The sequence below is a fragment of the Branchiostoma belcheri genome, unplaced genomic scaffold (genome assembly GCF_001625305.1).
Source record: "Branchiostoma belcheri isolate BF01 breed outbred unplaced genomic scaffold, Haploidv18h27 scaffold18, whole genome shotgun sequence".
In the NCBI taxonomy this organism is placed as follows: Eukaryota; Metazoa; Chordata; class Leptocardii; order Amphioxiformes; family Branchiostomatidae; genus Branchiostoma; species Branchiostoma belcheri.
This window is the reverse complement of record NW_017803268.1, coordinates 760964-774169: the sequence shown is the minus strand read 5'-3', so window position 1 is coordinate 774169 and position 13206 is coordinate 760964. Positions and strand designations below refer to the sequence as shown.

The following is a 13206-nucleotide window of genomic DNA, read 5'->3' as shown; positions in this document are numbered from 1 at the left end:
AATCCAATTAATTAACCAGGTGAGGGTCCCTATCAATTTTTTTTGGCGGGAAAATGGATATTTAACAATTATTGAATCAATGTGGCCTTCTAAGATACAAGTTTTTTGCGGGAGAATTTAAGTGTAAAGAAAGGTCCACAGCGACAATTTGGGGGGCAATTTGGCATTTTTTTTTTGGAAGAATTGAAGTGTGAAGAAAGGTCTAAAGCGACAATTTTGGGGGCAATTTGGCAGTTTTTTGCACGAAAACCGATGTGTGAAGAAAGGTCTAAAGCGACAATTTTTGGGGCAATTTGGCAGTTTTTTGCGGAAGAATTAAAGTGTGCAAAAAGATCTAAAGCAACAAAGTTGCGGCAATTTGGCAGTTTTTTTTGCAGGAGAATTGAAGAGTGACGAAAATTTTAAAGCGGCATTTCATACAATATTAAGAGGGTGACAACATGGAAATTTGAATTGATTCGGCCGGCTTTTTGGGGGGAGAATTTAAGTACAAAAGTTAAAGGGACAATTTGGCATTCAACTATACAATATGGCTCCTTACAAAAAAAGAGAAATGCGAGTGCAAGTGTGTGCATATGGAGTGTTGTCTCGTGTTAATAAAGAAAACATACTCACGCCTCCCCATCTTCTTCTTTTACACAGGTTGAGATCTGCCTCCCCATCTTCTTTTACACAGGTTGAGATCTGCTGGCTAAAGTATGGTCCTTCATCCTGCTACAGTCTGGTCTCTGGATCATCCACAACGTCATCTTTAAGACAGATAAATAAAAGTCAGTGCATTGGAAACAGCTATTGGCCTTCATATCAAATCTCAGAAGCAGCAGAACAAAACTATACCCATTAACTAATTAATTAACCAGGTGAGGGTGCCAATTAGGTTTTTTGGCGGGAAAATTGATAAAAAATTTTATGGCAGAATACTTTCAATCAACCACATGTTCAGACAAGTGTAAAAAAAGGTTTAAGTGACAATTTTGGGGCAATTTGGCATTTTCAACTACACGATACGAAGAATTTTTCAGTGACGCCTAACATAGGATTAAAGTTGCCGGTTAAAGTTAAAAGTAATAAAGGGCTCTTCACGGAAAAAAGGCATGCAGACTGAACTGGGCAAAAGAGAGAAATGCAAGTGTAAGTTTGTGCACCTGAAGGCATGTGGAGTGTTGTCTTGTACCTCCCCATCTTCTTTCACACAGCTCTGCAATTAAAAGTGTGGTTCTTCCTTCCGCTCAGACCAGGCTTCAGGTCCTTATCTTGAAAACGGGAGAAACAAAAGTCAGTGTATAGAAATACAGCAATAGGCCAATCAAGAAATTAGGTCACACAACATTCAACTTTAGTCCCAACATCAAAACCCCGATTTTACTCAAGAGAAATTCAATTGTCAAAGAAAAACATGTTGCAAAAACATTCCCTCCTGTAATGCCCATAGCTATTAAAAAATATGTACAAAAGGCAATTTTCCAAGATTCTAAAAGCTCCAATCTAGCAATGGTTTGTTTGGTCCATTTACAGTGTCTAGTTACCCATCTAAATTATTGCGTTTTCGCTCAAAAAGAATCTATGTTAAGCACAATTGACAAAATTGAAAACAACGTCTGCAAACTTTTGAAATGAGGAATACACCTGATGCAACTGGCACTATTTTCCTTCAAAACAAGACACGCAGTCACCCATGTTAGGCCCAGTAAAAAAGTAAATTTCGATTTATTTAAGTCTGGCACGATGGATTCGCTTCAAACTTGGGAAGAACACGCGGGGGCACACTCTGGACATGACCACACAAAACAAATTCAGATTTGTGCGACGAGGATGGCCCGAGAGTGACTATTTGCTTAAAAAGAGAAACCGCTTTCTTGGCAAAGCATTGCTGGGTTGGGGCTGTACATGTACAATACGTACTTCAACATGGTGGCGCACGGGGGGCAAGGGTGATGACATGTGAACACGTCCTATTCTTCCTTACATAAGGAAAAAGGTTTCCATAGTGATTTATTTATTGAATTGTGTAATTGTATTAAAAACTACACTGTCACATATAAAACAAATACATATGCCACAAAAATGGCGGTCACATTTGCGTACAATTAAACAATAGAAATACAAAGTACACATACTATAAATGCATGTAATATAATAAGGACCAAGATTGCACAGCACGGTGGTAAAATCTGGGCTGCAAAGCTCCCACATTTCATAGAATCCGAACTGTGTTCGATCTGGGCAATTCCATTTTGGGGTCACCTGCGGTCATTTACAATAAAGCGGCAAAACAAGCCCTTCTACCTGAGTGCCTCGCAGTAGATAAAAAACAACACTTTTCTATAGATACAAACAGTTTCCTGGACAGTACATGTCCGCTATAATTTTTGGTGGGTATGTAACATGTAGCGAAGCTACTGTCGTATCCTTGGGTGACCTTGAATACTTAAATGATTCTTTACGCCTGTATGAATGACACAATGCACACTTTCTGGCGATAGGACATGTCTGCAAAACTCGTTCAAACCTGGAAACATGGAGAGTCAAACATACCCCATTTACGGCTCAAAATGACCGTTACGGTTGTCCCGAAAATCGTGTTTTAGGGATTTTTGAAAAATGACTTCAATTTTGAATTATGGGTAATTTAGTGAGAAAAATGTCAAAAAATGCCATTTTTTCACCAATATGTCGACAAAAACTAGACTTAAAATCAGAAATTAAAAAATCCCTAAAACACGATTTTTGATGTTATTCCTAGTCTGCGAAAATATAAAAATTGGGGATCTGGGGTAATATACGTAGCCAGGTTTGAACGATGTTTGCCTAAAAACGTGACATGACTTGTGCTTGGAAACCCGAAAATAATCGTCTTTCTGAGCAAAATTTTGAAAAAATCAGGGATTTAGCATAAAAAGCTAACATTTAAAAGATGTTAAGACGATAATTTCATTTTAATTTCACGAAATTCACCCCTAAATATTATTTGTTTCTTTTCAAATATTTTACGGGTAGTCCAAAACAGGCCAAAATAACGTCTTGTAACCCGATACCTTTCCGAACGCGCATAGCAATGGGAAAGAATACCGTAGTGACAGACCGGCGTGCAGTTCATCCTCAAAATCAAATCAGTGCAACCACAGTGACTGCGTCATATAATTATATATCAATAACAGATATAATTTAGCAATGAAGTATAAAATCCAGTAAAATACATGTACCAAATTGACAACCTCTGATTCAAAAAGCAGCAACAAAACCGAAATTAAACTATAACAAGAAGCCATAGGTAACAATCCTCCGTGAAGTTTTATATATTTCAACAAAATCCCAAGCGTCAACGCCAGACCTACTGTGCAGACATTATAATTAGGCAACGGTTAATACAATGAGGGCGCGTCACAAGCATAAAACATAAAAAGAGCTAAATCCATTACTGCTCCCAGGGCGTGTAAAGATACTGTGCTTCAAGTTCGAAGTTCATTTTAATTACACACACACAATCATTGCATTCACATAAAGATCGGACTATCATGGTCGTGTCTAGTAACAAACACAGTCCCACCGTCTTACCGTGCCTGTACCTAATTAAGCGCGCCTGGAACAGGGCAAATTCCAGCAACAGTTGCGGTAAGCACCGCGAGTGTTACTACCACCGGCCAGATAACCAGGATATCTGCTTACAGTACCTCTGCTACCAGACAACTGCCTAAACCTACGGCCTATTCCACAGGATTGTAAAAGTAGGGATGTTTCTAAAATATGCATTTACTTCTATATCAAAACAGCTACGGTAAAAATAAAAAGACGTGCATCATCCCGGACATAATGCCACACCACATGCGAAATTACACAGAAATGCGACGTACGGAAGAATGCGTTTTGGCTGCGAACATCTTCCAAAAAACTTGGCATGTCTTAAGAATGGGCAAAAGCATCTGGAACCACTTATCAAAACCACCCCGTATCTGCATGAAGTTCCACCCCCCCACTGCTATTCCAAACAACGCGTTTTTCTGGACCATTCCAATTCGCCTCGTAATTGTAGGGGTGCGTCTGCAATATTACATTGACCGCGAAAGCAGCAACGGCAAAAATACACATTCGTGCATCAACACGGGCATGCCCGCAGACGTCGTATAAAATTGCGTGCCGATTACACAAAGAGAACCCAGTGTTTTGACTGCAAACATGAAAAATCAGCCGATCACAACACTCCGTCCGGAGGTCCTGACCTCCTTCACGGAGTAATTATTATGTAATTTCACTTGTGCACAGATTTAATTTTGGGTGCTCAGAAGTAAATAATACAACAATATGCACCTACATGTAGTTAAATTTTAGCCTTCGAAAGTCTTGTTTACGCGTCTTTTTTGGCGGGAACATAATTTGAGTGGGTTTAATTATGCACACGTGCGGTACGTTCCAAAAGGTGTTCACTGGGCCAAACTGTGGAAATTTCCAACAACAAAAAAACGTGTTTGTAACAGGTTTAGCAACGAAATTTTCTCCTAGCTTTCTTCAATGACACTCAACACGAAAGAAATATATTCAGTGTTCCCCAAAACCACGATAGTCGGGAAAACAACCTCCTATTAAAAATACTCAAGTACAAAATGGCCCACAATAATTTGTGTGCGACCAAAGTAAATTATGGAAACTCCTTGGTGCGACATATCGTTCCACAAAACGCAAATTTCTACGGAATATAACAGTTAAACTAACGAATTATAACGTGGTCTTTTGCTACAGGTTTGTTGGAAGTACAAACATGTACATTCAAGGAGATAGTTTGCTGTCTTACCTCGCAAGAACAAATCTTTTTCAGCACCACGCCACGCCGCCATGGCAGTCGCCATTTTTCGTCTCCAGTCTCCAAACTCCGCCCGCTAGCGCCAGGAAAATTATACGAATTTTCTCACTCAAACATCCAAAGAACGGCACACATCCGACCTGGAAACGTCCAGACGATATACTGTACAATTGAGACGGATAATTTGCGGGCAAAAAGCCGAAAATTTACCTCAAATGTTGGAGAAAATTCACACATAACACGCCGCGCCGCACACTTGGGAGACCCCAAGTGTCAAAGGTTATGGAACTGCAGGCGACGCACACAGGTGGGACAAGTATCCAAGCGCAAATCTACGCCGACTGAACACGCACCATAATTCAACTTTTACAGTCTCAAAACTGACGTATTCCTCTAACATTTACCACACGTTCTATCTCAATGCCATGCACAGAACAGTCTCTGCACCTTTCTCTATTATTGTGCAGCACTACTTTGTGCCCAGACTACTTTTGAGGGGTTCGCCCATAAATACTTTGTTGTGCGGTCTTAGTGTGGAGCTGTCCTTGGTGTTGAATTCACCATCAATTATATGTATTAAGTATGGCAGCATGTATTAAGCATTGCAGCTTGTTTGACACAACAGTATACCCATGGAAAAGCGAGGGATTGATGTATTTTAGTACATTTATCTACAGTATATAGTACATTGAAGCCTGCATATCAACAAGATCTATATTTCATCAAGTCTGATACATTTTCTGAGGATTAACACAAAGGAACAACAGGGTTTACGGAAACTCAGGTACCGGCCAGGCCAGGCTACCACAATACCAGGTATCATTTCTTGCTTAACAATGTTTATAAATAAAATGCCAATACCAATGCAATTCAGGCAACATTATAACTCTATATTGTATGTCTGTAATGTTGGTATGTAAATCAAGAATTGTAAAATGTGAAAATGTAGGAATCTTCTCTTTTTTAGCCCGCCTTGGGTTTTTTTCGCCCTATCGCATCATACTTGGAGTCTGCTGAGGATGTCATCCATAAAATTTACTTGCTGTGGCCTAAGAAAATAAAAAAAAAAATACTTGAAATCTAGGCCAACTAAATCTCGGTCCGCTAGACTCTATAATAGTTAATTGATCATGGGACAAATTTTTCATCGTTGATAACGTTTTAATAATTCAATATTTTCTATTTCATCATAACAATCCTTTCACGTTGAACACTCCCAATTGGAATACCAACACACAAAATATTTCCCCTTTTCATACACGTCAATAAAGTTAAAATTTAAATTAATCTTGTTCAAAACTCTCAAGAGCTACGGACACATACTTTAAATATAATCTACATATTTGTTAGATACTTATGAGGTAAAATTTGCTGAACATGATTCCACGTATATACATGTACATGTATGTTGTCAAGTTTAGATCTTTCTACAGACAAACCCATACAATTTATTACAAAAGGTATTTTTCAACAAATCTGAGGAAAAAGCTAAAATTCTTTGTGAACATTTCTGAGTGATATGATTTCAAGTACTACTACTAAAGTGCTTTAAAAAAATGTCTACATTTCTAAATAGTACCTTACCATATTGCCACTCAACTATTAACTGCAAGAATAAGCTTATTTGTTCTTGCTACAAGAGTATATCAGTTAATAATAATAATCTATATGATAATAATAATAATCTATATGATCTTGAACTACAACAAATGTGGCATATAAGTCTCACTTATAATATATTGTTCAGACTTGTAAGATATATTATAATTGATTTTAAAACTTTCTATACATTACATGGCTTCCACTGCAGAAAAAATCACAGAAAGATAAGATAATCTTAACACTAAAACCACTCAAATGTTTCAAGTTGATGTACAGGTAAACATTGTAAAGGTGTATACATACTACATGTAAGTGAATAAAAGGTTGAAAGTAAAAAGGTGTGCTTATTACATGTGTATAAGAGAAAATGCCTTATTCTGCAGTTCCTATTTGGCACCACTGGTATATAAGGTTTAGACAAAAATATCTTACAGTTCACATTTTGTTCAATTTAAGCAATAGACTTCCAAACATAAGTCTACGGCTTTCTTAACATAAAGTTCAATGCATCCCATTGATGCACAAAACATAATCTATTCAACAATAATACACAACTTGTAACGGTCTTAATACACCTGTTTTGCCCTCCCTTCCACAAGTATACATTCTGTACTTGTCACAAATCCAAATAAAAAAAGGAATAAATAAATAAACAATAAATCAATCAATGATGACTTATATGCTCAGGAATTTTCATAACACTGACACTAATGACCAGCTCCATAAGCTAGTGTAAATAAAAAAATAAGAAAACTTATACGGCACTACACGTACATGTAAGAAGGACAGAAAAAATTCAGTACATGTAAATAAAGAAATAAACAAATGTATGTATCAAAGTGATAGTGCAGAGAAATTCTTCTAACTTCTTTAACAATTAGCAAGCAGAGGACCAGTACCATGGCTAAGGGTGTCATGTCATAAGGAATAAATTGTATTACAAGTAACAAGGGGTAGGGATTCAAACCCTCAACCCTCTGGTTCAGATAGGCTAGTCCAAACACTGAATGATACGATGCACAAAAGCAACTCAAGATCAGCTCCATATACAAATAGCAACATACTCACCAAGGAAGCGAAACCAACATATACAGTACCAATTTTCTTGTAAATGTACTTGTCACTATGTAATCTAATTTAAAATGTAAAATAAAAAGCCCAAAACAAATGTGCATGCTGTAGCAATTGCACATCCATTTTGTTCTTTTGGCATAGTTGTGCAGTATCCATGGAAATGGCTTGTGTGCATATTGTCATGGTTGCACTCGACTCAAATACAAAAATATTTTATTTTCTATAAATATTTCTATATACAGAAATAACAAAGTCTACAATCTGCAGAGAACTTAGTGGAGTCACCTAAATGGCTTTTTTTTTACTCTGATCAATGTTCAACCACCACAGGCCCAGGCTCAAATGCAGAGCGGTAAGACGACACCAGTTCGGCTTTGCGGATGATCTGTATGATCTTGTCGTATTGTTTGGTTGCGTCTTTCCCCCAGATGAAGTCCATGTGGTCGAAGTTTTTTATCTCATCGTTGTAGACGACGTTCTTGAGTCGCGGGATTGCGGCCTGTACGTCCGTGGGGTCGGCTAACCAGTCGTTACCGCCCCAGAACACAGCCACAGGCGTCGTCATGTTCTCTATGGGGTAGACAGGGGCAGTCGGCTGGAAGGGAAGAGAGAGAAAGAAGTGTAATTACTAGAAAGGTAACATTTGCAAAGCAAAGGCATAATGTTTACCTTTGCATATGTACTGCTCTGTTAATTCTTACTCAAACACAATCATATACTAGTATATGGTCAGACAGGAGGCTAAATCCCTCCAGCTATAAAATTGCAACATGATGTAACCAAACACACTGTTACCATGGTGACAGACGTCTGGTTCAGGTCATTGACCTTATTGCTTTGGAGAAGAAGAAGGTGAGAAGAAGAAACAGAGCAAAAAAGAATATGTTTTCCTTCGGTAAACATAAATAAAAGGTATCGGAATGAAGAGAATAAAGAGAATAAGCACATTCATGGAAAGCTTGAATTTGTTGAAACAAAAAGTGGGACTACTACTAAAAGACACAAAAATTCCCATGATGAATTTGAATGTCTTATACTTATCACATACTAAAAAGAGTTTGAATTCCTTCCATGGCCATTACCTGGTTGTAATGTTGCTTGTTCTCATCTGGATTACCATAGTCATAAGCCTGGAACTTGTTGGAGTTCACCATCTGTATATAAGTTACAATGTGTGTATTGAAATTATTATTATATAAATTATAAAGGTCCAGTACATCTTTACTTCAGAAAATCAACTGTCAACTAGGAAACAACAACCTGTATGAACAGTTAAAAATTATATGCAATGTTTCACATTCAAAACCCATAAACAAACTTTTCATTCCAAAGCAAAGGCAGAGAGATCAGAGTACTTTATGTACAAACCTGTGCAAAGTGAATCATGTTTTTTGTGGAGGTCCCCGCTGGAGTGTGAGAAAAGTACACTGGCAGTCGCGTCTGTAGAAAATAAAAACTCATTAGACAAGTTGCAAGTGACAAGTATATACAATGTATAGTAGCAGTTACAAGTAGTAGACGCTTATCTATGGGTTCCCTACAGGCATTGTACAGTAACATCTTTTGAAGTCATCATACATAACATTTTCAACCTGCCTTTTACATACAGGACCCAAAAACCAAACTGTGTTGTGAAAATGAAGGAATTCATGCACATACCTCGTTCAGTTGTACTGGGTCGAAGCCCACCAGTAGGAAGAGCATGTTCTCACAGTACTGCTGTGTGGACTTGTCACACAGGAAGGAAGCCAGCCAGTCCAGCCACCAACTGTTGGGGAGGAACTCATCTACTCCAAAGATACGGAACATCGCCTGATAAAAGACATGCAGGTAGTACATTTATTATCTATCTTCACGAGTAGTGCTGCATACTGGTTCACTGGACTTAATTGGATCCGGACTTGTAAGAATGTTTAGGTTCAAGTCCAAAAAAACCTAAAAGTCAAGAACCGAGTCCGGACTTATTACCATAAAAGACCATTTCACATACCCCTTTTCTTTCCAATCACCTAAAACCTTTCGTAGATTGTAAAGTCTTTGCTGCAAAATGAAGAAAACATTGCCATCGGGCATCGGCAAGTGCCGGCCTCCATGTTATGTGGCCAAAGTTTCACCCAGACAATATTGCAAGGTTGCCAACATGCAAAAAAGTGGGTTTAGGTATGCATCACTATTCACGAGGACATATTTTTAGGCAAAAGAAGGGGAATGGAGGTTTTCAGTGTTAAGTGCACTGTTGACACAAATGTCTGTAGTATAGTACATGATACTTACGGAGATGACATCGTCAAACTGTGCGAAGAACTTGATAGGACTTGTGATGTGCCCCAGGGTCACTACTGGGGCCAGTGCAAAGAAAGTCTTCACCTACATACATAAAAAAACAACAGTACAATGTATTAGTAAAATTGGTGTTTTTTTTTAATTCCATGTTAAGTAGCCTTTACCCTTTCCCAAAACCTGATCTAAAATAACCTCACTAAATAATCTTAAAATTCCTGAAGCACAAACAAAGCAAGCAATCAGAGATTTCAGATTTCTGGATGGCTTTGGAATGTTGCTCTGCTTCCTGAATATTCCCCTATGCCCCCCTCTAATTCCTGCTGGCTCCTGATCAGAGCCATTTACTGTGTCTCAGACCTTTTAACCTCCTGGCATTATGCCTGCCAATCTTTCCTGATCCACCTGCTGTCAACCTATCCTGTCCAGACAAACAGACCCACAGTTCAGCCACCCAAAACAATACTTCCATACACAATTTCAATCTTTGACCAACCTTTTTGGCAAACTCCAGGTCTTGTGACAGGTGTGCGAAGGCGATGGCTGTCCCCTGGGAGTGACCCACGTAGTACAGTGAACTCTGACCTGTCTTGTTGAGGGCAAAGGTCACCATGGCTGGCAGGTCATACTTGGCCATCTCATCCCAGCTGGGGAGAAACAGAAGAAAACTTTCTTTAAGATTCTTGCTGTGGGATGTTCTTGATCTTACAAGGATAAACAATCATGATGATGATTCATTTTCAAAATTTAAGATGGTGACAATGCAATGCATTACAGGTAGTAGCTAGCTATAGCCTGTGTTTACACAGGCTCATTTCGTTACATTTTGGGTGGGCGGCCACCAGGAGCATGATTTAGCCAGGCTAAGGTTGTACAATGTAGTATAGCATGCACAGTTCAGTAGTAGTGATGCATACCTAAACCCAATTTTAGGTTCAGGTCCGGACTCAAGTCCAGAGCTTTAGGTTCAGTTCCGGACTTGTAAGTCCAGACCTAAACCCATGGCATATACAAAATTGCATGTTGGCAACCTTGCAATGTTGTCTGGGTGAAAATTTGGCCACATAACATGGAGGCCGGTACTTGACGATGCCCGATGGCAATGTTTTCTTCGTTTTGCAGCAAAGACTTTACAATCTACAGAAGGTTTTAGGTGGTTTGGAAAGAAAAGGGGTATGTGAAATGGTCTTTTATGGTAATAAGTCCGGACTCGGTTCTTAACTTTTAGGTTTTTTTGGACTTGAACCTAAACATTCTTACAAGTCCGGATCCAAGTCCAGTGAACCGGTATGCATCACTATTCAGTAGTGTCACCCTAGCTGCATCTAGACCATGAGGTAAAGAGTTTGAATCCTGGCTGCCCTTTTTAACCCAAATTGAATGCTAAAAAGCATTCTCATTGTCTACTGTTCCCTGTACTTGTTGAAAAAAGCTAGGAGTAGGACTAGTGGTATTAGGAGAAATATTCCTGTACAAGTGTCTGTCTTCTTAGCCATACTAGAAGAGTAGCTAAACAGTTCATTCACTGCATTTGACTTTTGAGCTAGACTGGTTTGAAATCATCACTATCACCATATCCTATTGGGCTGCATATCTTCATTTCAAAAACAAGAGACCAAAATCTGAAAGTCCTTTTTTTTTGGCTAGGTGGGAGTTAAGGTACACACGTGTAAGTTAGATTCTTTAGAGCTAACCTGAAATCCCAGAATTCATCATCATCAGGTGTGTACTTGACATGTTTGCGGGAGTACGTGTTTCCTCGCATGTTCCCCAACCACACGTCAAACCCTGCATCAGCCAGGATGAACGCAAGGCTCTCATTGGCCAGATTCAGGATCCAATCGGTAGAGGCGGACAGCAGTCCGTGTTGTAGGAAGACGACAGGGCGTGGGCCTTTGCGAGTGGTGGCGTTACGACCGTACGGGATGCGTTGCACCCCCAGTAAAAAGCCGTCTTCTGTTTGGACTGTGTAGTCTTCACATGGGTAACCCTTACTGGTGATCAACTGAGTCTGAATAATAAAAAAAAAACAATTAAGAAAAATGCTACATTTAGTGTTAGACACAAGTGTTTAGTTCCAAATACACATACTAGTTAGCCGCGGCGACTGTTGCAGGGCTTCTCTTGCTTGCAGTCTTTTACATTAGCCCTAACAACAGTCACGGAGCGGTGCATTGGGCCAAATGAACAAACATGCGTTTTACCATGCCGGAACACTTTGAGACCGAAGTTTGGACGTCCCTAGATTCCTAACAGCCTTACCTAACGTGCCGGGGTGTTTTGCGCGTCAACCGGCCCCTGCGCCACTCAAGATGGCGGCCACTCGGCTTATGAATACATAGGGAGCGATCGCAAATAGTGGCGGTATGAGTCGCGCAGGGGCCAGTTGACGCGCAAAACACCCCGGCACGTTAGGTAAGGCTGTTAGGAATCTAGGGACGTCCAAACTTTGGTCTCAAAGTGTTCCGGCACGGTAAAACGCATGTTTGTTCATTTGGTCCAATGCACCGCTCCGCGACTGTTGTTAGGGCTAATGTAAAAGACTGCAAGCAAGAGAAGCCCTGCAACAGTCACCGCGGCTAACATACTAGTATGTGTAACCAATGCATTATAACAAATCTCTATGTAATTAAATATCTTTTCTGCTTTTTCAAGTGTGCTTTTGTTTTCACCATAATAGTTTACTAAATTAATTACTTATGACTATGAGTAAAAGGTTGGTAAGATACAAAAAGTAAAGTAGGTCACCTATAATTTATAAATCGATAGTTTTACTTGGCATGATGTCAACATCATAATTTTTTCTTCTTCTTTTCAACACCATGGCATTTTAAATGCTTAGAATTTTAAAAATTCCTATGGTAAGGGTTACTATGGAACTATACTTTGAGGCACTTTATCCTGTGTCGTGTAGAAGTAGAAATAGGAATTACCTTATCAAATTATGACTAAACGTTGCATAAGTCTCTGCAAGGAGGTCTCTGTAGTGAATTATGTTCAACTGGTTTTTCCAGTTGCTCATTACAAGTGTTAACGAGTTCTGTTAGTTCATTAGTGACGCTGAAGAATGAGTGGTGGACGTCCGGAAATTATCTCCGTAACTTATCCAGTAGTAGAGCGAGATAGAGTTTGAATTTCCTTTGCACTAGTAGTACTAGTTTGTTTACATGGGTGTCTAACCTTCATCAACGTAACTCATGCAATGTCCTTGTAAAATACAACCGAACTAAAAGATGACAAGCGATCTTACCGCATTCATGTGAATTTCTGGGTCCTCTCCTACTGTCCATAACCTTCTGATCGGCAGGGAAAAGCATGGCGCCGACAAAATCACGGAAAATAGAACGAGAACATGCAAAACATCGTCCGCAATCCGCGCCATTTTGTCACCTTGTGACCAGTCACGTGAAGATGCGGCATCATGGTGCATACCATAATTGTTTTGGGGGTGAACT

General features: G+C 39.3%; 1 protein-coding gene across 1 annotated transcript; it reads right to left on the bottom strand.

Annotated features, from left to right (window-relative positions):
• Positions 1-5847: 5847 nt before the first annotated feature.
• LOC109467409 (gastric triacylglycerol lipase-like) lies at positions 5848-13161 on the bottom strand. Its single transcript, XM_019765364.1, has 8 exons — positions 13002-13161; positions 11446-11762; positions 10248-10398; positions 9746-9838; positions 9131-9283; positions 8840-8911; positions 8554-8625; positions 5848-8066 (listed from the first exon to the last, which is right to left on the bottom strand). Exons 1-8 carry the CDS (start codon positions 13131-13133, stop codon positions 7782-7784), a joined length of 1275 nt encoding a protein of 424 aa, XP_019620923.1. The 5' UTR covers positions 13134-13161; the 3' UTR covers positions 5848-7781.
• Between the last annotated feature and the right edge of the window lie 45 nt (positions 13162-13206).